Source organism: Phytophthora sojae (genome assembly GCF_000149755.1).
Source record: "Phytophthora sojae unplaced genomic scaffold PHYSOscaffold_6, whole genome shotgun sequence".
In the NCBI taxonomy this organism is placed as follows: domain Eukaryota; phylum Oomycota; class Peronosporomycetes; order Peronosporales; family Peronosporaceae; genus Phytophthora; species Phytophthora sojae.
Genome location: NW_009258120.1, coordinates 2645631 through 2670467, shown reverse-complemented (window position 1 = coordinate 2670467; position 24837 = coordinate 2645631). Strand labels below are relative to the sequence as shown.

The 24837-nt window shown below is 55.2% G+C and overlaps 9 protein-coding genes across 9 annotated transcripts; 5 read left to right on the top strand and 4 right to left on the bottom strand.

The window, feature by feature from the left end:
* Positions 1–5091: 5091 nt before the first annotated feature.
* PHYSODRAFT_335423 (hypothetical protein) lies at positions 5092–6135 on the bottom strand (the record flags this gene model as incomplete). Its single annotated transcript, XM_009532808.1, has 1 exon — positions 5092–6135. One exon carries the CDS (start codon positions 6133–6135, stop codon positions 5092–5094), a length of 1044 nt encoding a protein of 347 aa, XP_009531103.1.
* A 4195-nt stretch (positions 6136–10330) lies between these two features.
* Positions 10331–10585, top strand: PHYSODRAFT_510865 (hypothetical protein; the record flags this gene model as incomplete). The annotated part of the gene is made up of 1 exon (XM_009532807.1): positions 10331–10585. A coding segment is annotated over one exon (255 nt), but the record flags the coding sequence as incomplete, so codon positions are not given.
* Positions 10586–12820: 2235 nt separating this feature from the next.
* Positions 12821–13700, top strand: PHYSODRAFT_513182 (hypothetical protein; the record flags this gene model as incomplete). Its single annotated transcript, XM_009532806.1, has 2 exons — positions 12821–13102; positions 13431–13700. 2 exons carry the CDS (start codon positions 12821–12823, stop codon positions 13698–13700), a joined length of 552 nt encoding a protein of 183 aa, XP_009531101.1.
* Positions 13701–14392: 692 nt separating this feature from the next.
* PHYSODRAFT_512551 (hypothetical protein) lies at positions 14393–14851 on the top strand (the record flags this gene model as incomplete). The annotated part of the gene is made up of 1 exon (XM_009532805.1): positions 14393–14851. One exon carries the CDS (start codon positions 14393–14395, stop codon positions 14849–14851), a length of 459 nt encoding a protein of 152 aa, XP_009531100.1.
* A 1556-nt stretch (positions 14852–16407) lies between these two features.
* PHYSODRAFT_355006 (hypothetical protein) lies at positions 16408–17193 on the top strand. Its single transcript, XM_009532804.1, has 2 exons — positions 16408–16452; positions 16569–17193. Exons 1-2 carry the CDS (start codon positions 16427–16429, stop codon positions 17098–17100), a joined length of 558 nt encoding a protein of 185 aa, XP_009531099.1. The 5' UTR covers positions 16408–16426; the 3' UTR covers positions 17101–17193.
* A 332-nt stretch (positions 17194–17525) lies between these two features.
* PHYSODRAFT_513619 (hypothetical protein) lies at positions 17526–18554 on the bottom strand (the record flags this gene model as incomplete). The annotated part of the gene is made up of 1 exon (XM_009532803.1): positions 17526–18554. The coding sequence occupies one exon, from the start codon at positions 18552–18554 to the stop codon at positions 17526–17528; it is 1029 nt and encodes a 342-aa protein (XP_009531098.1).
* A 474-nt stretch (positions 18555–19028) lies between these two features.
* Positions 19029–19701, bottom strand: PHYSODRAFT_286666 (hypothetical protein). Its single transcript, XM_009532802.1, has one exon. The coding sequence runs from the start codon at positions 19673–19675 to the stop codon at positions 19190–19192; it is 486 nt and encodes a 161-aa protein (XP_009531097.1). The 5' UTR covers positions 19676–19701; the 3' UTR covers positions 19029–19189.
* Positions 19702–21101: 1400 nt separating this feature from the next.
* On the top strand, positions 21102–22613 carry PHYSODRAFT_355004 (hypothetical protein). The gene is made up of 6 exons (XM_009532801.1): positions 21102–21215; positions 21295–21336; positions 21421–21560; positions 21653–21751; positions 21835–22103; positions 22204–22613. Exons 1-6 carry the CDS (start codon positions 21191–21193, stop codon positions 22556–22558), a joined length of 930 nt encoding a protein of 309 aa, XP_009531096.1. The 5' UTR covers positions 21102–21190; the 3' UTR covers positions 22559–22613.
* PHYSODRAFT_286664 (hypothetical protein) lies at positions 22588–23344 on the bottom strand. The gene is made up of 4 exons (XM_009532800.1): positions 23286–23344; positions 23091–23189; positions 22873–23000; positions 22588–22766 (listed from the first exon to the last, which is right to left on the bottom strand). Exons 1-4 carry the CDS (start codon positions 23334–23336, stop codon positions 22667–22669), a joined length of 378 nt encoding a protein of 125 aa, XP_009531095.1. The 5' UTR covers positions 23337–23344; the 3' UTR covers positions 22588–22666.
* Positions 23345–24837: the final 1493 nt, after the last annotated feature.

Genomic DNA, 24837 nt, shown 5'->3' with positions numbered 1-24837 from the left:
GACTGTGTTTGCTGACCGCACAAGATAACCCAAGGCATTCATTAGCAGCTAGACAACTATTATAACACATCTTGAGGTAACTTGCAATCTCGATTCTTTTTTTTTCTTCTTCTTCTTCATTATAACATGGATTTATGCATATGTATCGTGGCTTTCATCCGTTTTGGCAAATCGGGTGGTCCAAGATCCGATATATCGGGCCCGATTTGCTGGAGGGCTCCGATTTAGCAGGAAGGACTGAGGGAAGCAAACTATATCTGGCCCGATTTGCGTCTGGGGGCTGCGAGTTGCGAAGCAGGGACCAGAAATGCCGCTTTTTGCCGGCAAAAGGGACCGCCGCGAAAACATGTCTGGGGCCCTCTCAGATCGGCGTGGCACGAAGTTGTAGCGGCCGTAGATGTTCACACAGGTGATTTAGCTGGCCATAGTGCTATGAAGTGGCTATATACAGTGTACTATTGTCCCCAATGTCTTGCAGTTCTAATGCGTCATGAGAAGTGGGGAGGTATGTCCAACTTGGAATGCCTCCCCTTTGAGCCTTATGCTACTAACTCAGGTCAGATATAGCTAAATTGGACTAACCGATCATGTGGGAGCTCCATTTTATATAAATCGGACTCCGAGATAACACGTCAAATCGGGCGGCAAAATAGTTGAAAACCACTTCAGTACGAGACTCATCGGCATATGGCATATTTGCAGCCGACGATTCGTACACGAGACAAGGGTCTAATCTTCACGGGGAATTATTTCGTACAAACACAATGTATCGTTTCCGAGAAGTAATGGCATCTATTGTATCGAAGAACACCATCGGATCTACGGCGAGGACACTGTGGTCTCCATTTTACTAGCTTCATCCAAAGTACTACTATAATTCTAGTTATTACTCTTGTCGATCACTCATACTTCTAATAATACTCTGCCGTCAGTTAAGTAATATAGGATTGTATTACTCGTTTTATTGTGGCTTTGCAGATAAAATGTCGCCCTGTTTAATGGCCTAGATCGAGGAGGGCTGACCCACAAATCAGGGCACAAAACAGAGACGGTAGCATGGATGACCTCGATTTACGTAGATCGACCTCGATTTGCGCCTTTGAAACGCAAAAGGAATCGATTTGGCAGATCGACCTCGTTCTGTCCAGATCCACCGGAGATCGACCTCAAGCCCTAATTTGGATTGTCGTAGCTCGAGTTATTAGCCGGCCTAAATGACCTGTCCCTTTCTTTGACCTCGTTTTATTACATCGACCTCGACTTATTATAATGATAAATCGAGGAGAGCTCCAAGTCAAAACGACAGAACGTTTGCAAAGCACAATTAACAGTTCGTTAGGACTGACTAGTACACGTGCTTTGGAATTGTACCCCAGGGGTACAATTGCCCCCCCAGTCTTTATTTTATTTCTTCCCCCATACTAAACCCTGTATTATACACGCTAAAAAATTGTACCCCCGAGTCCATTTATTATTTCATTTTAGTGTTACTTCGCAACTACTTACTACCAGCGCTGGCCGATACCGCCGAATACCGGCCGAATAATATAGGGAAATATATGACAGGCTGGGACGCGCTACCATCAGCAACACACGGCTAGGTAGTAGCGGCTGCATTGAAAAGATGGGCAGTAGTTATGGATAGAGAGGAATGCAGACACATTTTATCTACTGATGTTGTAGTATATGCGTATCGTGTTTGATGCTACAGTAGCTAGCTACACGCCCACAAGCTGTCTCGAGGGCTGAGCCATAACGCTGTTGGGGAGCGCCGTTGGCTGGGCCGCGCTGGCTAGACTTTCCTGGCTTGGGCTCGCTGCCACTGCCCTGTTGGCTGCAGTACTAGGAGAAGCATAGCAATAGTGAACTGAAGTATACAATACAAACAGTTAATCACTCAGTCAGTAGCGAAGAAGTGAATGGGTGAGCTGTCTTGGTTTGGCCCAAACAAGACACCGTCCTCGAAGTTACAGTATATTGAAGCCAAATCTATTTATTAGCCTATGTATCAGTCTGTAGGGATGTCAGCACTAGCATAGTGAATGTCAGTCTATCTACCAAGCCATGTAGCAATGCTAGTGTACCGAAAGGTCGTAAAGAAGGATTAGCTGTCGTGTTTCGCATTAAACAGGACAGCGCTAGCCGCGACTTCAACCCACTACTCGCCATTCGCGAATTTGCCGCGCCGGGGCTCGAATGCGGAGCAGAGCTGGCAGGTTGTAGTGACGTGCATGGGATCGGCCTTCAAGCTTGCTATCTGCTCTTTTGGCTGCTAACTATGGGTACTATTTTACGTGTGTGCAGCTCGCATGGTGGCGTGGGGCCAAGCAGTGGCGGCGGCGAGCGGTGGAGCTTCGTCACAGGTTCGTGGCTGCGTCGCATGCTCATCCGTGTTTCAGGTACTAATCGTGGCGTTCATTCGTGTGCAGGCAGCTGGGGTGCACCGCATGGGGACGGCGATAAACTTCGCGTCGATTGGGCTATATAGAGAATGCGGACTATCTGCTCTTTTGGTTATTGTGGATTTCACGCATTTTGGTGTGGACTAGCCATTTCGTGACGGTTTATACCAGAGCCCAGCACGTGTTGTGGTTGCACTTCGCTGTCTACTCGACTGGGTCCCTGCTACGAGCCTCATGACCTTTGCGTGCGTGGCGCGTGCCTCTAGGGGGCTGCAGTTGAAGTGGAGCGAATGCTGCGACCTGATTGATGGATCATCTGGGGTCGCGTGGATATGATTGGGCGAGACAATTGAAGTCGGATCAACAGCTGTGATTGGCATGGATATTCACATGCATTGACGAGACAGACCGTGCCCGTCCCAATCAGGTGTGACCGTCCCAACTGTGTTTGAGTATGGACCGTGTCCCTTCCAATCGAGTGTGCCCACTGTGATTGGCCGACGGCCCGTGCCCGTCCCACTCAAGTGTGACCGCTGCACATGCATATAGTTAAATGAAGTCAAACGAGGGAGGCGCTAGGAGAGCTACAGGGGTAGGAAGAAACAAGCAGGACAAAGACAACTAACTCAAATAAACTCACTTTCGGATTTCCTTCCTTCTGCTCACATCGACTACAAGCCTCATTCGCCACTCTCAATTGCACGAATAATCAGGGAGCGAAAAACAGTTTGAGCAGGTTTCGCGAGTTGAAAGACGAGTAGAGATATAGCAAGCGATTTGTCGAGCTCTTTTAACGAATGGCGGCTGCAGCTCCCGCCATTCGTTACAGTATTTCAAGCTACTAAATCATCTCTGTGCTGGCGTGCAATCACAAAATCGAGCGACCTTCGTTGGCCTGTTACCCTTGTTCATGCCTATGACGTAGAAACTGTCAACGCAGACAGTGTTCTAGGCGTGTCGGCGTGCTCGGTGCAGAGATGGCATGGTTGGTTTCAAAGTAAAGAAAGCGCTGAAGGAGTTGGAGAAAGAAGCGAACAGCTAGATGGCCGTGTGTCAATTTTGTTGGGCAATATGCTGAGTCCCACCCGTGTTTGTACATCTACGATCTGTGCAGTGCGCTTAAAGGTCGACTTCCTACACTACGAAACGCTTCCGTGGCTTTGACCTCTGCTTACTCGGAAAATTCTAGTAAGCATGCAAGGGAGGCTGCTCCTGCCGAGATTGCGGTCTATTACAATAAGTGCTACCTTTTTATTGTGGCCCTAACATGACTTGCAGTAGCAGTGGATCGGATTAGGCGTTTTTACCCTATTGACATGCTTGAATATTGGAGTCCGTTTGCTTTGGCGCCTAAGCCAAGCGCCATAGCCGCCCACGCCCACACCGGGACCGTAGACACCAGGACCGTAGACGCCGGGGGCATAGACGCCAGGTTCGTCCTCCGATAAGTGCTTGTACTCGTGTTGGCGCGCATTTACCGTCGATTTGACGTAGATAGCGTCGTCGGCAGGCGATATCACAGCGGTGTCAAACGCTTCAGCCTCTCCTTCAGGACAGTGTAGCCCTCACGCACCGATAGAAGCTTTATGTACAATCCTGCAGTCTGTCAGTGGCACGCCGACCTTGATCGTCACGACAGCGTCTCAGAGCGCGGGTAGCGTGGGTAGTTCGGCCATCATTGTCGTCCGTGGGCAGGTAGGTGTCTGTGGTGCTGACCAGTGGACGGCAAGGCGAAATGCATAGGTTTTGCACAACGACTTCTTTGTTTAGTCAAGACGATTTATGGGACGAATAGAGGGCGCAAAATACGTGAAGACGACAATAGTTCTAATCGTAGTTGTAATTATTTGCGGATACCTGGTCTGGTGCATGGTTAGCACCGATGGAGGCGACGAGCGGTGGCACAGGTTCGTGGCATGCACGGTGCATCCGGTGGTGCAACGGGTGCTTACTTATTTGTGGACTGTCAGCGTGCATGGTCGATAGCCAAGCAGAGAACTCGCTGAGCGTCTGAACGTTGGTTCGTGGCTGCGCACTGCACACTGCGCAGCATGGGGTGGTGAAGTATTGATCGTGCTGGCACTGGTTTTATGTGTGTACAAACAGCTTTCCGGTAATTGAGCAGCGCTACCAACGGGTGGAGGCGAGCGCCAACACAGGTTCGCAGCCTGTATGGGGTGTGCGTGTGTTGGTGATGCCTGGTGCTTACTATGTTCTGTGTGTGTGTGTGCTTACTGCGTATATGTTGGTCTGCAGCCTGGGCACTAAGCTCTCCATGCTGATTGTGGAGTCATGATCATGAACCTGTCTCACCACTGGCAGCTAAGCACTACACTCGCGATCGTATCAATTTCGGTAATCGGTATGCTAACCACGGTCAGGCTGCTGAAGAACAATATCAACGGCTCCGAGCTCTTCACGCATCAGCGCGCTCGCCACGTACATGACGGTCGCTTTTGTTGCCCCCCCGGCCCGACAGCATCACCTTTACCATGGACACGGTGATCCTAACCGAAGGTTGCTCCGATTAGTGACGACCCCCCCCCCCTCTTCCAGCTGGAGACCAGAGTGAAAAATGAAGGCTTCGTTAGTTAAGGAAAAATCGGGGGGGGGGGGGGGGAGCTCAACTACCGGGCAAGTGCAACACTAAAGCCGAAAGGAAGCCCCGCCATTCCTATGCATGCGCCGACTACGCAATTTGCACGTCGCCCATGATATCAACACCGAGCTGAAAGTTTTCAGCTACGCACTCCGCTAGCTCCTGGAGACCCATGCTGACGGAATCCCCATTTGAGATGTGGACGGACCAAACATATCGACCATCGATCTCGTCCCACGACCTCACTTGTCCAAGTTGGTAAGGTGCCCGGCTGCTGTCCGGCTGCACCGACTCCATCACGGTCGCGAACCAGCGCTTCGCCTCGCCCTCCAAGTGCGACGCGACTTCTTGGTACAGCTGATTCTCGTTCCACTCGACGCCCATGGTGACCGCCTGCCGACGCACCTCCTGACGCACCGTCTTGAGCCACATGCTCACGGGCATCGTGTCGTCAACCCCCTTGAATTTCGTCAGCTTCAGTGCTTTCGCCTTCTCACGGACGACGATGGGTGCCGCCACCGCTCTCATTCTCGCTGCTCCAAGTGTCGGTGGTGGGGTCGATGCGCGTCCAGGACCAGCGCCACCGTGTCCGCCGCCACCTCCTGTTCCTGTCAAGTCGACATAGTCGCCGGAGAAGCTGGTGGCCGCCTCACGTTGACCAACCCGCTCACCGTGACCACCGTCACCCCCGTGTCCGTCATCGCCGTGTCCGCCGCCACATCGACCTCCGTCTCCCGCTGTCGGCGTCGTGTCGCCTCCAGTCAAGTTGCTTCTAGCCACGTCGCCACTGCTGCCGCTGGTGGACCGTTCGCCGTCATTGCCACCGGCCGGCTCACGACCACTGCCAGCTCCTTCGTCTCGTCCGGTCCGACCACGGCCACCTCCAGCTTGTCCGTCTCCACCCGGGTGTCCACTTCCAGCACCACCGCGTCCGTCACTCGCCGATCCCAGCGGCGTGTCGCCCGACGTGCTGGTGATCACCGAGGATTCCAGTGTCAGCGTGCTGCTGTCGCCGGTGTCCACAGTCACCTCCGTCGTCTCCTTCGCTCTTCTCGCTGCCTCCGCAGCCGCTCGCTCCGCAGATGCAGCGCGTCGCTGCGCTCGTTCGTCACGTGCCACCACGTTCGTAGCCATTCTCTTAGCTCTAACACAATTAATCACAATCATCTCAGTCAGTTCCCCATTCCTCACGCTCTTCTCATCTAATCCTCATTCCCTTCCAATTCTCTTCCACGCTGCGGGGTTTGCCCACGGAAAGCTCAGCTCCCATGCCAACTCCTTTTGACAAGCCCAGAGAGCCTCTGTTTATGACCACCATGTAGGAAGTTCCCGGGTCTGCCCCCATCCCGGTCCCCCCTTACAACAGGTAGATAGATCCCGTCCAGCCCGACCACCCGTAGTGCTCCGCGTCTACCACAGGTAACCAGGTCCCGTCTAGCCCGGTCGTCCATAGTATTGCACGCGTCCACCCTTACGAACTTACACCGTTGTTGTTGTCGCGTCCACGCCTAGGTAGGCCAGTATAGCGCCGACTGCCAGCAGGTACGAGGCAGTACGATGATCAACCAGACAGGCACTGGCCCCTTCACCAGGCGTGTCGGGGATAGGGACGGCTGGGAGGGGAAACACAATCGACCTGGGCTCCGGCAAGCCACAGGCGACCCCCACCGGACATGCAAATAGGTCGAACAGCATCTCCGTCACGGCACTCAGGCACGCCCAAGCATTCGAAAGCGCTGTCCTTCACGGCCAAGGTGCTGCCAGGAGTGCACCTCGCGCCTCCACGGCTTCTCTCCGTGGTCCCGCCACCCTACTCAATACATCGCCCTCATCTGTGCACTGCCCGCCACTATCGCTTACCTTATGCCACTTACTCCCGTGTCTAGCCGACACTTCCCTGGTCGCAAGACACTTCCCTGGTACTAGGTCACAGGAACCCGCATTTCGGGGTAACTGAGTGTATTACAAGTCTTGACTCGTTACTATCCAGCAACAAATCGCAACTGAGGGTCGAGCTGCCACACCGCAGCTCGTTGTCCCCACTTACTTCTAACCCCCGTCGATCTACCCTATCCTATCCACTCGGCGCCTTCTAGCCTGCTTGGACCTCTCCCTCTCGGGCCCTCATCTCCTTCCTCGTGGCCTCCTGGCCTCACACTCGCTCTCCAGCGTCGCCTCTCCCCTCTGCATACTCGTTCTCTGTCCTGTTCGCAGGTCACCTCGCCTTGCGATCTTCTGCAGCCGTCAACTTCAACTGCTACCTCCTGTCGCACGTAACGGTAGCCCACTGGCTCGCTTCCGTCACCACTAGCCGCCGTCCCCACACTCTTCGTCACCAACTGCTGCTCGGTGTGCCACACCAGCTACTCCGTCAAGTCGATCACGACCTGGACGCTGTTCGGCAGATCCTGCTCGTGTTCCTCAGAGGAGGGACGAGCCACCACACTACAGTGCTACAAACCTGTTATCCACAGGCATCTCCTGCGCCTGCTTCGCAGCCGCAGCATCTGCCTGCCTCCGACTGCTACAGTCGGCCATGACAGGCATCTCAAAAGCTGCAGTTGTGACTTAACACCCAATGCGCAGTGCCACAGGCAGTTCGCCAACTACTGTATCGGTCACTAAAGAATATGCAATGGCTTCTATCTAAATTAGAGGTAGACGCGTCACTTTACTTAGCGAGTATTAGGTTGTGTTACGTCGGCATCACAGAGGGCCGCATCTGAAGTTCAGATTCCGAGCATCCTTGGTCTAAACTATCTGTCTGAAATTAACCGATGCAGAAATTGCACTTCCATGATACACAACACTAAGGAGAAAAATGGTCTCCCAGCCAAAGCACAGCAACCTTGTCGATTTGCGCGGCCAGATATTTTCAACCAAATTAAACGTTGAGAAGAAAGTTTTGGTGAAAGTACATAATTGATTTAAAATAAATTCTAGTAAGGGTTAATGCGCATGCCGTACGTAACGACGACATGAGCATGAGACGCATCCCATCATCGAGTAAGTAATTCGAGGTGAATTTGCACGAGATCAACCTGCTTCTCGCTGGTACACGCAGATACTGGCCATACTGAATTCTGGTGCATTTCCCCTTCGTCTCGCTATCTACGAACAATCAGACACTCTAACTCTCGAAGACAAACAAAGCGCCACCACTTGCTGATGGTCTTGTCTCTCTTTGCCACCGTAGTAGACGGGTTGGCTGGAAGCCCCTCAGTGCCCGTGGGAGACGCTATCTACACTCCACGACAAAAATATATGGACACCTACGTTGGTGTTCATATCTCAGTAACTACTGGGAATCTGCAGACGCTATTTAGATATGTGCTACCAATCAGACTAACGAATCGATAGGACGTGGCGCGAAACCGCGAATCGCAGCGCATCTATAGGCTCATATAGAGATAAGTGAATTTAGCACCGCGACAAATGAAACAATTGGCGGGAACCCGGGTTCCCGCAAATGATACCGACCAAATCGCGAATTATTTATTTAATTTTTGGCCTCCAAATTGGTTCCCTCGGGGCAAGTTAAACCCTCATACCTAAGTGCTGTCGATGAACAACTACTCTCGAAATATGCCACCGGTACTGAATATACCCAAATATCATACCTTACCATGTCCACGTTTATCTTTCATGAGCAGGAGGATAGCGATGAGACCGGGAAGCACTGTACCGCTGCACCAGGCAAGTGACTGGATTTTCGTGGAGAGACACAGGACGAGGACGAAGGTAAATTAACCTTCCGTTCCCCTACTGAGCTTTAGCTGCGTTCTATGTAGGTCATAGACCAACACTTCAATGCATTTGCTCATACATGTGCACCGGTAGTTTTGGGGGAACCGGGGTCCCGATGGGTACCCGAATTGTTTCAAATGTTATGGATAGCAAATTATATTGGATTTTGTATGGGGGTGAGTGATGGTCAGGGTGGACCTAGTAATGCGTTTTGTCGCCAAGCTTCTTGGCTACCTCGAAGCACCGCTTATCCATCGAGTCTAGAAGCGTTGTTATTTCCTGCATAGTGACGGAGTCCCAAGCTTTCATGACGGCGGCTGTGAGCTCGGGTACCGAATGGTACTGCTTCCCGGGGCTGTACACCTTGTCCGCTAGCAAGGCCCACACGTTCTCGATTGGGTTCAAATCAGGAGAGCGTGCGGGCCATGCCAGCACCGTGACGCCAATCTCTTTGAAGAAGTCCGTAGTCTCGTAGGAAGCGTGGATGGAGGCATTGTCTTGCATGAAGACGAAGTCGGTGCCGTAGTTCCGGTGGGCGAGCGGCAACATGTGCTCCGACACCGTCCAGATATAGTGGTGCGACGCCTGGCGACCTTCCAGCACTACAAGCTCCGACTTGCCCTCGTATCCGATTGCACCCCAAACCATGAGCGAGCCGCCGCCGTCCTGACGGCTCAGGTAACGGCGCGGAGGTCGACGCAGGTCCCTCCAATAATGCTTGTACCCGTCCGGTCCGTCTAGGTTAAAAAAAAATTCATCAGAAAAAGTAATTAGCTCCCAAACTTTTTCCTTCTGAGCAGCCAGCAGCATGCGCTCGGCAAACTCAAGGCGAGCTGCCATGTGCTCAGGGGTTAATCGCAACGTCCTGTCCATTTTAGCAAAGGTGAGGAAGTCCACACGAGCCAGCAGACGCTGCACAGTCCGTAGACTGCACGACAGGCTGTACGTTGCCTTCAGCTCCGACGCTGTGTAGTCCCCTGTAGCTGCCGCCCTGACCACCTGGCGCGTTTGCCGCTTCGTCAACGCCTTCGGGCGCCCTTGTTTCTTCGGCTTCGCGTCGCTCTTCTCGTTCAGCACGTTGAGACCCCTTGGGGCGAGCGTTGCACCCGCCGTGCAATATCGCGCACCCCAAGGCCCGCCTCCGAGAGGCCCTTGATCCTCCCGCGCTCCTGCTCCGTGAAGCTTGCCCCCCCTTCCCATACAATTGCTTAATGAGAGCCAGTGAGCTCTTCCTGACCATCACTCACCCCCCCCATACAAAATTCAATACAATTTGCTGTCCATAACATTTGTCGCGGTGCCAAATTCACTTATCTCTATGTGAGCCTATAGATGCGCTGCGATTCGCGGTTTCGCGCCACGTCCTATCGATTCGTTAGTCGGGTTGGTAGCACATATCTAAATAGCGTCTGCAAATTCCCAGTAGTTGCTGAGATATGGACAACAACGTAGGTGTCCATATATTTTTGTCGTGGAGTGTATCTGTGAGAGACACCGGTGATGCCTCTGCGACGAGGTACTTAAGAGCTAGCGCTGTGGACGATGACACGGACGGCGAGGATAGAGCAGGGCTGGGCGGGGAACCTTACTCACCTCTTCGAAAGTAACCCCAGACAAGCTTCAAAAGTGGCTCGACGAAGGGAAATCGGCGGAAACAGTTTTCGCACGCATGCGTCTGAAAAAGGCGGGGGGGTGGCTGCTATACCGTCCCCAATTCACGGAGTGGCTCATTTCCTTCCTGCGATACGAAAGCACGTTGGGGCAAAGGTGGTCGTTCTTGATTAATGAGGCGAGCCTCGGTGAGGGTCATGTAATGAGCCGAGATGAGGCAGCCTAGGGAGTGGTGTGGTGGGTGTCGAATCGAAGCGCGGGCGATTGGTCGAGCCGCAGCGCTGGTGTCTTGGTCGTCGGAATGCCGCTTGTGTCCGAGAGGTGAAAGCGCGACTGGCCGGCCGAGACGATCAAGAACGACTACGTATCGATTACTACTCTGTGCGATGTGGCGGAGCAAAAACCACTGGGCCCTCAGAACCGAAGGTTCCTCGGACCCCCGGGTGAAAACCGCTTATCGGACAGTCTATCCTAATCATAGCCATATGGCTCTCCAGAATGAGCGGGTCGCTGAACTTGATGCAGCTGAGCGCGAACCATGACTGGGCTCCAGTTGTGGCAACGTGGCTTTCTCCTCTTGTGCAGGAAAACTTTATTTCCACCTCGCTTCTGAGGCGAGGCGGGTGAACGCCTTGATCGTCCAGGTGTATAGCGCACTATGCCGGACCGAATCGGTTCGGAGTACCAGAGATATCCGCTGCAATCCGATAGTCCTCGGAGCACAGGATGTGAATCGGGGGCTGGGAGGGTCGCTTGGACTTGGCGTGTGTCCTTGTGTCAACCCCTAAGGTATCGTTTACCTTTGGCGGACCGGACTTCACCGAGTGAGTTGTTGTAAATACAGAATCGAGTCTGCTGGGTGTGTTCCTGAAACAAACTACACCGAATGAACAGAAGGTCAGACCGAATCGAAGGGACCACAGTCAGATCCACAATTCAGTATAACCAACACACAGAAATACAATGCCGAGCTAAACGTCACAAAATATACAGCCACCACTTATTCTTGAAGACCCTTGGGTGGGGGGTCTATACGCCAGTCAACTTACGAGCCGTCACCCAAGGCACTGGTCAACCCTGGATGCACACTCACTCACGCGCACCACCCTCACAGAGTGAGGGAACAATACAAAATATAAGTCAATCCTATCACACAGTAGTCGATCAATTCAGTCTCGGGGGTGACTACCTCTACCGCCTAAGACACACAGGATGGAATATGAAATGGATGCCCGGATAGAGCACGCAAATTGGAAATAAAGCTCTCACAGATCACTCCAGGGCGCGACACCCCAGTCCCTGCCGACTTTGCCTTGGTACCTTTGAGTCCCCACTACACCAGTGCTCGCAACACCAGTGAGGCCTTGAAACGTCCTCCGTTTTAAGATCGCACGAAGGCGGATCCCACGTATAAGCTCTTGAAGACGTCAATGTCAGGGGGAATTCCCAGCCCGAAGGAAGACGTCCGCGTGTTCTCGGCAAATTGGTTTCTGTTTGATCTTACGTTTGGCTAGCTATCTGCTTCACTTCACTGACTTCTAATAAAGGTTTCACTATACTTGACTTGTCTTGGATATGCTTCGACCTTGTGCACGGGGCTTCGATCTTCTTGCACTGAGCTTGGGTATGCTTGACTTGGCTTGGTTATCGGGCAACTTGTCGACGTCAACGTTCCTTCGGCAACACTCATCATCTGGCGACAGAGGTACGTGGGTACGGCGTCTCATCAAATCCGCACTGGACCTCTGCGTCTAATCACGTGAGCCATCCTGTGTCGCTTGACGTTCTTGGTCGATCCGGTCCTGGATTGCTGCCACAGTGCATTCACGCACAGCAGTATTGGACTTGTTGTTGGTGCGGTCACGATCCAGTACGGGCACCAGGGGTCAGACCGAGTTGACCATCCGGTCCGGCCTCATTCGGTACGGCACCTTGGCATCCGGTGCGTCGCTACCGGGTGCACCACAATCCCGTCCGGCAAACAGTGTTCTTCGTCCAGCGAGGTTTGGGCGCATGGGAGCATGGTGGGCACGGTGAACTTGGGGGTTGGTCCGATGTCTTGACGGAGCCAATGCAGGCAGCAGCCAGGATACGTTCACTGGCTGCATTTGCGCGCCTTAGGCTCATCCTGCGGTCAGGGAAGTCGGCGGACGGACAGGATGTGTTACTCCACACCGAATATGAGCGCTCATCCGGTGGGCACATCTCCGATCCTGTGAGCCCATGCTTACTGCAAGCACCGGGCCCGCCAAATCCACCATGCGCATCCACTATCCACATGCAACACTCCACGTCACTGGATATCAGTCCACTGCGACCAGTCACAGTCAGTTGACGATTCGGTCCTTCCGGCAGTCCAACACGAGTACGGCGAAAAATCTTCTTCCACATCGTGTCACTTCGCTTGATGGAAATACCGAAGTACGTCGACGATGCGAACGCCAAGAGCCCAACGAAGAAAATGTCCGCGATCTCGACCCTGACTGCTTACTGCGGCGACGCTGCGCTCTACAAGACGATTAAATCTGCCAAGACTTTCACCAAAAAGAACGAGCTCGCCAAGAGATTGGAGAATGAGCAAATGCAGCACTGGCTGGATACAGCAAAAACTCCCGACGACGTCTTTCGTGTGATGAGCCTCGACAAGGTGAAGGAAAACATCCTCACCAATTCCGAATTCGTCGCTTGGGTCAAATATGTGGACGACTTTAACGCAAAGTATCCCGACAAGCCAGCGTCAACGGTGCCGATGCTCATCAAGTAGTACAATAATGACGTTGCTCTGTTCAGAAGTGCTGAGGCGGCGATGAGCGTGCAAGGAGTCAAAGACATCGCCACCAAGTTGGAAGATCAATTGAACCAGTTTTGGCTTAACAGTCGGACATCACCTGATAACGCGCAATGATCGAGATGGCGCTGAAGAAGCCAAGCGCCGTGAACATTGCGAACCAGTTACAGAAGGAAAGGTCCAAGTACTGGCTAGACAGCAAGGAACTTCTTCAGCAGGTGTTCCGCGATCTGAATCTGGAGCATGCTGGCACAGCGATCCAAATTTTGAAATCTGGGCCAAGTATCTGAATGTAGAAAAAACGACGATGATTGATGGCCTCCGGACGAACTACTTCGAAATCAGACTGCTGGAGATACTTAACACGGCGAAGAAGGACCCAAGTACGGGGAAGCTGGCGACGAAGTTGCAGAATGCTCTCGTCGACAAGTGGGTGGCTGAAAAGGAACCGCTGGTAGTCCTTAAAGACAGGTTTGCCTTTATGCCAAGCGGCACTGAAATGCTCAAGAAGTATGCCGCTAAACTGAATGCGCTGTCAGGAAACGCACCATAACCAGTCTTGAGGGGAAGTTAGAGCGAAGCTCAATCCTCAATTTCGATGGATTTTCTAAAAAAAAAGCTCAAAGGTCCGTGCTGCAACCAATCTCATTCCCATTGTTATCTTTACTTCTGATCGTACCCTATAGTGTTAAAGAACTTGTTGACGATAGAGCCCTACGCGAAACTGTATAACAAGAATAGCACTAGTTAAACGCAGTTTAGGCTCCTGTCGACGTATTTCATCTGATGAAGCTGGATTGGGAGAGAAGAAAAGCATTTTCAAAACCCTTCCCAGTGTTGTTGAACCCAAATTATTCGACTGGGGTCGCTGCATAATGCAGACGCATGCGCGCGCTTTCAACGACACACCGGTCGGTCCCCGTCCAAAGACTCGAGCATTCAGCACGCTAGATCACTACCGCATCAATCACAGGCAGACACCAGCCAGGACACTCGACCGAATTGTCCGCGGTGTTGTCAATGTCACCATCCACCAGCAAGCAAGCAAATCAAATCAACCATCGCCCACGAAAGATGCACTCCGACCCAACATTCTGCAGACCCGTGCTCGGAACGGAGACCGCGACCACGACACAGCACGATCCCGCTCGACACAACTAAACTTGCGACCAACACGGCACCAGCGACACCAATCAACCAACACACCAACAGACCAAGCCGTACACCACACCTCTCCAGCACAACATGAAGTTCGTCGCCTTCGCAATCACCGCCATCGTCGCCATGGCCAACGTTGTCGCCGGCGCCGACACGATGCCGGCCGTCATGCCGCCGACCAAGGCGCTCGAGGTGGCCCAGAGCGCCTCTGCACCTAGCGGCGTCGAGTTCACGGGCTCCGTCGAGAGCATCGAGCAGCCTGCCGGTGCCCAAGAAACCATCAACGCGCTGCAGACCGCGCACGACGCAGCCAACGACGACAAGAAGGAGCACTTCGGCTGGGGAGCCGGCTACGGGTGGGGCCTCGGCGGCGGATGGGGCAACTGGGGAGGCTGGGGCGGCTACGGACCCTACCGCTTCGGCTTCCGCTGCGGCGGCGTCCCCGGATGGGCCTATCCTCTTCACTACTGGACGCTTTTCGCAACTGAGGTTTTAATCAAGAGCTGCAGACTTGGCGTTCCCCTCGGGGGACTCTTCTTTTGCTGATGAGACGCATTTCAATACATCTTGATCCGTGTTACCCAGCGCAATACGCCACCCCACCCCCAGCTTTCGCTATCACACTCGAAACCAGTTGCAACTGTTCCCTGCTGATCAACACTGCCGTCATTTGATCTCCGTGCTCACCTGCATCAGTTGGCCTTGGCCTCCATGACGGCAGCAACTGATATTCACATCGCAACACAGTAGCAAAATTGATAACACTCAGCTCGTAAGCGTAGCTTACCAACGCAAGGACTCGTCTCACCAGGCTGCAAGTATCTTGCCACTTGGCTGGCCCATGTTGAAGCGGTATCTTGAACTTGGGCGCCGAAAACCACGCACCGGACGTACAATTACACGGAGCAAAATATGCTGTTCACCCGAAGTGGGGGTGGGGGGCGAGCACATGCAGCAAAAGTTGCCATTGAGTCCATCCAAGTTTCGTCAAGTTCTCCCCAAGCCGTTAATCTTGATCTTGAAGCTCAAAATCAATTAACCAACGAGCTTGACTTGGTGGCAGTGGACACGCAGCTTCCCAGGTACTCTCCTTGAATGACTACACCATACAGTTGACAACCAACACACCGTCGGCCCCGGTCCGACACAACGCAATTTGCTCCTGAGAGCGAACTCGAGACCCGAAAGCCGATCCAAGTCTTCCAAGAACCGGAACACCAAGACGATGAAGGTCACCGCTCTCGTCGTCGCTTCGGCGCTCGCCATAACGAGCGTCTTTGCCGTTGAGGCGCTTGCTCTCCGCGCTTTGGCCGACGCCCCCCCCCGCTCCGCCCGCTCCTGAAGCCAACGCGCAGCCGCCTGCCGGCATGCCGAAGGAAGGCAGCGACCCGAAAGAGTGGGGCTGGGGCGGCGGCTGGGGATGGCGCCGTCCGTGGGGATGGGGATGGTAAGCAAGTGGCCAAGCCGTTGACCAAGGAGCACGACGTCGTGAAGCGCTAGTGATCCCGTGCACTCTCCAAGACCTCAAGCTGCTAGCCGCTCCAGCCGATGCAACCCGTCCACCGCCACCTCCTGCTTCGTATGCGCTCGTCCGCGCAGCCGTCTCGATCGGGCGAGTTGAGTAGCGTCTTGCTTTCGTTAACTGAACTCCGAATCCAAACCACTTTGCTGTCATGCTGTTGTTTTGTGTTGCTTCTTTGAGTCACGCCAGCTGCGTAACGACATCGGTGCGGCCCCGAAGCTTGGCACCTTTGCTGGCCTTGGTTCGCCTCGCCTGCCGCGGTGGCGATGTGGCCGGCCAGCACAGCCCTTACTTACGTCTTCAAGGTGCAAGCTGTTGCTAAGTTACATGCACCACCATGGTTGAAGGCGCCTTTTTTGGTGTGGTGTACGCCACGGTCCGCGCGGTTCGGGGACCGGTCCGGGACCGGTTCGTCCGATTGTCAGCGCCTCGGCCAGTCATTTCGGGTCGGGCTCCCCGTGAGCCCCAGGTTTATCTTGGTAATTGTATACCGCATAGCAGCTGTCTTGCCGTTTGTATGGCGTTGGAGCTGCTGGGCGAGTGCCGCTCGGCAACCTCGACGGCCATTTATTCTTTGGGACAAATCGGAAGAAAGAATAATGGTGTCGCTGAAGCTTCAGAAGCGGTGCGTGTGAAGCTCTAATACAATACAGGGTCCAGCCACAGGGTCCAGCCCTCAGGTCTACAGGGAACGAAAGCAGGATGCTGACGCGTGTGTGTATGCTGCTCCCCCCTCTACAGTCTGGCCGCGTCCGTGCTCAAGTGCGGCAAGCGCAAGATCTGGCTCGACCCTAACGAGTCGAACGAGATTGCCCTGGCCAACTCGCGTCAGAACATTCGCAAGCTCGTGAAGGATGGCTTTGTCATCAAGAAGCCGCAGGTGATCCACTCGCGCGCCCGCTTCACCAAGCGAAACGAGGCCAAGCGCAAGGGCCGCCACACGGGCATCGGTAAGCGTCGCGGTACGGCCAACGCTCGCCTGCCCTTCAAGGTGATCTGGATGCGCCGCATCCGTGTGCTCCGTCGTCTCCTCCGCAAGTACCGTGAGGCCAAGAAGATCGACAAGCACATCTACCACGAGCTGTACATGCGCAGCAAGGGTAACCAGTTCAAGAACAAGCGTGTGCTCATGGAGACCATCCACAAGATGAAGGCCGAGCGCCAGCGCGAAAAGACGCTCAAGGAGCAGTCGGAGGCCCGCAAGGAGAAGGCCAAGTCGGCCCGCGAGCGCAAGGCCAAGAAGGCCGCTGCCCCCGCCGCCAAGAAGGAGTAAACTTCTCCGTCTCTTGTAGTCGACTGACCGACCGCCCAGGTCACATGAAGGAATAACATTCTTCCCGAAGATGCCCGCATCTTTTGTCCCACCAAATTCGCAGTTCAGTCGTCGACCACCTCGTTGTGTTGCGTCTTCCTTACCAGGTTTTTGCTGGACCCTTCACGAGTGCACAAAGGTTGAAGACCTGCATGGCTCTTGTTTTCGTGCGCTTATTGAGCCACACTTGATGCGTGCAACGACGCTTTATTCATGCTACAGAAGTCAAATGGCGTGCTTTGAAGGCACTGACGTTGCCAGAGCACCTGTGGTCTGAAGGCTGAAACAACAAGTCTTTGCTTCTGCAAACATCAAGACAACATCTTAAGTCCATACGCACATGTATTGATTGATCTACACAGAGACCGCTTCCTCTACTCGGTCATCTAGTTCGAAAGCAGCGCCTTGCACACGCCCTCGACCAACTCGTCCTCGGGCTTGCTGTCAGGGGCGGGGAACTCGAACGTCGAGCCGGTGATGAGCTCGTAGAGCAGGATGTAGCGGCGCGAGAGCTCGCTCACGAGCTCCTTGGGGGCCTCGGGCAGGACGGCGTCGTTGTACGGGTCGCAGTGCTCCTTGAACCACAGACGCAGGAACTCCTTGTCGATGTTCTCGGGCGACTTGCCCTCGGCCAAGCGCTGCTCGTACGAGTCGGCCAGCCAATAGCGGCTCGAGTCGGGCGTGTGGATCTCGTCGATGAGCAGGATCTCGCCCGTGGCCTCGTCGACGCCGAACTCGTACTTGGTGTCCACGAGGATCAAGCCGCGCTTGGCGGCCTGCTCCTGGCCGAACGCGAACAGCTCGAGCGTCTTCTTCTCGCAGAAGTCCCACTGCTCCTGGGTCATGCGGCCGCTGCTCACCACCTCCAGACCGGAGATGAGCTCGTCGTGCTCGTCGTCCTTGGTCGTGGGGGTCACGAGGTTCTCGGGCAGCTTCTGGTGCTGCTTGAAGCCGTCCGGCAGCTTGTGGCCGCAGAAGTCGCGGCTGCCGTTCTTGTAGTTGGTCCACATGCTGGTGCTGGTGGAGCCCGTGATGTAGCCGCGCACGACGAACTCGACGGGGAAGACCGTGCACTTGCGGCACAGCATGGCGGACGGGTGTGGCACGCCCAGCAGGTGGTTGGCCACGATGTGCTTGGTCTGGTTGAACCACCAGACGCTCGTGAGCGTCAGCACGCGGCTCTTGAAGGGCACGGAGGCCAGCGCGCGGTCGAAGGCCGACTGCCGGTCCGTCGACACGAGCAGCACGCGGTCCTCGAACACGTACACGTCGCGCACCTTGCCCGTGATCTGGCGGAAGGCCGGCAGCTCCTGGCTCAGCGTGGCCAGCGACGTGGCGGTGAGCGCACGGCCGCTCTCGATCTGGGGCAGGTACGTCTGCGTGCGCTTCTCGACTTCGGCGACGACGGCGCTCATGTTGCTGCTTCTGCTGCTGCTGCTGTGGTGATGGATGATACAACTGATACTGCTGGAGGGCCTTTTGGCTGGCCAGCGGCCACGCTTGAACACGCGCTTTTTGGTTGGTGGGATGTCCCCCGAATGTCCCCCGAAGCGCAGGTGGTCCGAGTGCTTGCCGTTTTCCACCAAAATTTGCCTTCGAACAACACTGTGAAAGGCTCTATCAATGCTGCTGGCGTTTCCTCACGCAGTGTGGCGCGCCGTGTAGTGTCGAGAGAAGACGCCATCGCCTGGCGGGCGCACTGTGTGGCTTGGTGGTGCTTGAGGCGCCACGCTAGCGAGAGTATTAATAATGTACGGCCAGGTGGAGATGTCTGCTCAATGCCGCGACATGTGACTGCGACGTTGAGGCCTCGCTGCGAGCAACGGGAAGGACTTCTCAGCGTGGTAGGCATGGGAAGCAAATCAAGAGCAGAGCGGACGCACGCGTATGGTATGTTTCTCTGTATTGGTACGATAGTTATTTGAACAAGACGACGTGGCTCGAATAGATAGCTCAAAATGCTCGAGGCCACGGGCGGTGGCGGGCACGGATGAAACAGCGACTCTCGGTGCGTCTCGACGACCAGCTGCCGGTGCTCGGCGATGTGTTGTTAGTCCGTAGACGCCTCTACGACGCACTCGAGTTGGACAGCGACCTCGCGCTCGTGCGCTGCGCGCTGAAAGGCCCCGACGATGGCGAAGTAGCTCAGCTGTTTCCTTCTGCGCGGCTTCTGCGCCCGTTCACGATCGCGGCGGCGGCGCTTCTCTAGCTCGAACTTGATGCGGTTGCTGACCGCCAGCAGGGCGTTCGTGGTCACGGGTGCGGCGGGTGCCTTGACTCGCTGCTGCTCCTCTGCGTCCGCTTCCGTTTCCTCCTCGATCGATCCGAAGTCGAAGCGCGCGCGCTTGTTCGCGCTGCGCCCGTGGACTGGCGAGACAGCCGGCGTGGGCGGCGCGAAACTCTCGAGGTCGCGCTTGAGCGACACCTTCAGCGCCGTCAGCGCCGCCGACAGGTTGACGCCGTCGGCGGATGAGGTTGACGCGGCAGAAGGCGATGCTGGGGCAGTCGCCAGCGGCGTGGTCAGCGGCGAGCGCATGGAGCCACAGGCCGGCACGATCGGCGACGCGGCAGCGAAGAGGCTCTTGCGCTTCTTGGAGGTCTGGTTGATCGGCATGGTGTCCACCTGCACTTCCATTACGTGGGGACAGGAGACTGTGTATGCGGCTTGAGTTACGTGAGCCCGGCGCTGCTTGGTGAGATTGCACGGGTACAAACAGGGCAACGGGACTCCGCTGCTACTGCTGCTGTTGCTGCAAGAAGACGCAAAAGAAGTTGCGAGTGGACAAGAGTGGTGGGTGCAACACGCCAGTGGGGTCGAGCTCAGTGTAGGTGGCTTCGGTGGGTGGACCGCGCTCACGTGGCTCTTCCTCGAAGGCTTTTCTTCTGCTCTCAGCTGAAAGGCTGCCAGGAGAGCACTTGCGCCCTGGCCGGCAAATTCAGCAATGATCGAGCCATCGGCAGAAGAGAAGTGAGAGCGGAGCAGAGAACGCACTCGGAATCGAAACGCCAGCCCACAGACTCTCCATTGGTCGAAAGCGGTCATTCAACGTCGCCTTTACAACCAATGCGGAGCGCCACGCGCGACTCATTTCGGCGAATCGGACGGCGGCGACCGGCCGAGGACGAGCTGGTGGCTCTGCAAGATTGCACTCGGCGTCTCTGTCCGAGCCGCGCAGACCAGTCCTGCGTCAGGACCAGTCAAGTTGCCGCCGGCTAGTGCGCACATGCATGGTGCGCCGCGGGTTCAACTCATGCACCCCGGTCTGACCTGCCTGCCTGCCGCCAGGCTGGCTGGTCAGCAGCGGCCTGAGACGCAGCGCCGCGGGTGGTTACCGTTCACACAAGTGAAGCTGCCGCGGTGGCCGTTTGTACCGACAGCGAGTTGAATTTGGGGCAACTTTGGCGGCAAACGCCTTCCTGCCCGCGAATGCACTTCGAGGTCGGCGCTCACAACGAAGAACTCGGAAGTACCACGGCCGCTTGATTCTTGTGGCGGCAAATCGAAGACTGACGGCGATCGACCTCGATCGATGCCGGCCCATTGGCAACATCGGACTTGCTGGCCGATTGGCAACATTGGACTTGCGCCACCCGCTGCAATTGCACTCGTCCAATGCATAGTATTGGACGGAGCGCTATCGCCCTGCGTCACCTCAGCGGCTTCCTTCTTATGCGATCGGTAGCATATGTGTGACGTTGGTGGCGGGCCGGTGGCGCTAGTCGAGTTGAGCCCGTGAAACGCAATAGCCAATTGGAACGCAATATCCTGCGAAGGCGCATCATTTAACACGCTTACAAACGCCAAGTGCGGACCTGCGAGACCAGATCGCGCCGCGATCTTGCATTTCAGCGCGAGCGCCCATACTGAGCCCAAGTGAGCGACCAACTTGAAGCCGCTTCAGCTTTCGGCGCGCTTGCACACGTAAACGGCAGGCTCCCTCGCACTTCCGAACGTGAAGCGTCAGCCGCACTCCTCGATCCGCGCCAAGAGTCCCGCATCGCTACAGCCCTCCACCTCTACCTTTAGTCACACCTCCTTACCCCAGCCAATATGAGCGAGGAAGCGACCAACAAACGTACGACCAACAGGCTCCGCCAGCAACACTGTCAATAGGCTGGAGATGCACTGACGCATACTCCTCTCTCTGTCTGCAGCGACGTCGGGCGTGGTGTCCTTCGTGACCGGCGGCTTCGGCGGTACGTCTCGCGTCTATTACATCGCTTCAGTAGTGAACGACTGAGGCCGCGGACACTGACGCGCGACTGACGTGTGCATGACAGGCATGTGCCTCGTGGCAACGGGCCACCCGCTCGACCTCATCAAGGTCAACATGCAGACGCAGCCCAAGCCGCTGCCCGGCCAGCCGCCCATGTACACGAACGCCGTCGACTGCGCCCGCAAGATGGTCGCCAAGGATGGGGTACGACACTGTCTGTCTCCAGCGTTCTGCTGCCAAAGCTGAGCAGGAAGATACTAATTTGCTGTGTGATCCTTCTTTTATCCTATTGACAGGTCCGTGGTCTGTACCGCGGTATGTCGGCCCCGCTGGTGGGCGTCACCCCCATCTTCGCCACGTGCTTCTGGGGCTACGACATGGGCAAGCTCATTGCGGTGGGTGCACTATCATCTCATTGTGTCTAGCATCCTTGCTACTGAGTTCTGATCAATTGCAATGTTGTGCAAACCACCTGCAGATCAAGGCGTCGGGCCAGTCGCCCACGGCTCCGCTGTCCATGGGGCAGATCATGTTCGCCGGTGGATTCTCGGCCATCCCGGCCACTGTGGTCATGGCGCCTGGCGAGCGCATCAAGTGCTTGCTTCAGATCCAGGCGCAGGCTGTGGAGCGCGGCGAGCCCAAGCTTTACGACGGCATGGTTGATTGCGCCAAGAAGCTGTACCGCACGGGCGGCCTGTCGAGCATCTTCCGCGGCTGGGAGGCCACTCTGCTGCGTGACGTCCCTGGGTAAGTGGCTCCGCAGTTACCTGTCGTTGCTGCAAGTTGCAGATTGTCGATGACTAACAGTCTACTGCGTTATACGTGCTGTTGCCATTGTGCTATTTAGCTCTGTTGGATACTTCGGCGGTTTCGAGGCAATCAAGCGCGGCCTGACGCCCAAGGGCAAGGACCCATCGGACCTGAACGCCTTTCGAGTGTTCGTCGCTGGTGGCTTTGCGGGTATCATCAACTGGGTCATCGCCATCCCGCCCGATGTCATCAAGTCGCGCATCCAGACCGCGCCGGAGGGCACGTACCGCGGCATCGTGCACTGCTTCCAGTTGCTCATGAAGCAGGAGGGCCCTGGCGCTCTTTTTAACGGCGTGGGCCCCGCCATGGCTCGCGCGTTCCCCGCCAACGCCGCGTGCTTCCTGGGCGTCGAGTTCTCCAAGAAGTTCCTGAGTTTCTTCGGTTTCTACTAAGCTCGAGTAAGCAAAAGCGTTCGATAAATACAACCAGCCAACGCTTCTGCAGTTGAAGATCGATTCTGTGCCTCCGATGGGGAAGGTCTACCTTGAGAGGTGGAGCTCTCACTTCAGGAGGCTCTTGCGAGAGAATGCGTCGTTGATCTCGGCGCGCGGCTCGTCCGTCCCGCGGTACAGCGTGTTGCTGTAGAGCTCCACGACGTCCCTGTAATGGTCAACACAAGCACAAAATACACAGGGAAGGTGTCACTCATCGAGCACTTGCCTTGACACAGCGCCACGCAGCAACACTGATAGCGGTCGAAACGTACGAAATGCGCTTGAGCTCGGCCTTGGCGTTGGCGATGGCGGTTTCCTGCTCCTCCAGCGACGTGTCGGTGCCCGGCAGCGAGCGCAGCAGCTCCAGCGCCTCCGTGTACTTCTGCTTCACCGACACGGCCTGCGATCGACCGGCCAAGACGCCGAAAACTCACGTCAGCACGCGGCCTTGAGAGGCTGAAAAGCCACACTATAGTGGAGCCTTCCTTACCGAGGCCGAGACGTCTCCGATGCGCATGGTCTCCTGGGTCGAGTTGGCCGACAGCACGTCCTTGAGCACGTCGATGAGGTTCGGCAGCACGTCGAACGTCTGCAGCACGAGCGCGGCGCGGCGCGGCGTTAGTGGCCATCAAGCGCGTTGACAGCAGGGTGTGGTTGTGGGATCACGAGGGCGTGAGACGCCTACCTCGTGCAGCTTGGCCTTGGAGATGGAGGCGTCGGCGTCCGTCGAGTCCATCGTCGCGGCTTGTGGCGCTTTTCGTTGTACAATTCCATCTGGGGACATTTTCTACTACATTTGTTTCACTTGAATGAGTGCATTAGGCAGGGAAATAACTATAGCGTAACATTACTGTGCAGTAAGGGTTTGAACTTTGACTGCTCAGTTCTAAAATGTACTCAGCGTATTTGGGATTGCGAGAGAACTGCGCCCCAGCGCAGCCTCCATTACGCTAGGCTAGAGTATACAATAGTAAACTTAGGTGAGCTGCAGCACTGCTTCAACTGCGACGGGGAACAGGGACACGACAGAACCCAACTGCCACCACACAATAGTTCACACTCCCACTTCGTGTTGCTTGACCTCTCTTGAAGTCAGCTTGTTGCTCGGAGCGCGCAACTACGCGTTGTCGGGTGCTGACAACACATTCAGGCTTTGCCGCAGTTTGCAGAACTGCTGTGGGCCTAGCGGCTTGGTGAAGATGTCAGCAATGTTGTCCTCGCTTGGGCAGTACGTGACTCGGAATACATTGCGCTCAACGAAGTCCCGAATCTTGTGGAACTTGAGATCCACACTGCGCACCTTGTAGTTGCTGCCAATTTCACTGATCACCTTAATCGCAGCTTGGTTATCCTCAAACAAGATAGTTTGCTTTGCCCGCCGGAGCTTCAGCTCCTCAAACAAATTATGAGGCCACATTATCATGTTCGAGCACTCGCTCGCAGCCACGAACTCCGCACTGCACGTGTCGTCCGTGATGATCGGCTGCTTCTTGCTCTTGTAGGCAAATGTGCAACCGTTGAGTTGCAACACATACCCAGTAATGGAACGACTGTCATCTTTCTCGTTTCCGAGGTCTGCGTCAGCGTAGGCAGCCAGCTGCAATCCCCGAGGCACAGTCACATTCCACACCAATCCGTACTCACGAGTACCTTGTAGGTACCGAAGCACACGCTTGGCCAGCACGAAGTGCTTCTTCGTGTAGCAGGTCAGGAACTTTCCCAAAGTCCGTACCGCATTTGCAATATCTGGGCGAGAGCAGCTCACCAGATACTGCAAAGAACCAGCAATGCACTGATAGTCCACATCAGGATCCATGTTAATGCACACAGTCTCTCTATCGGAATCTCCTGGCAGCGGAAAGTCGCCTTTCGCCCGTGGTGTGGGCGTGGCCTTGCAGTTCGCCATCTTGAATCGCTCAAGAATCCGCCCGATATATCCACGCTGCGAGATCGACAGAAACTGGCCGGGTACGTATTTGATCTCCATCGAAAGAAAGTGGCTCACATCACCCAATCTTTGACTTCGAACTTCTTCGCAAGCTCCGTCAACACAAGCTTGATGTTCTCCGTAGTCGCGGCAATCACAATGTCGTCAACATACAGAGTCAAGAAGATAGGACTATCATTCACCCAACGAAAGTAAATTCCTCCATCCATCTTCGATCGCTGGAACCCACATTGCCTTAAATACTTGTCGAGAGTCTTGTACCATATCCTCGGGGTCTGCTTGAGGCCGT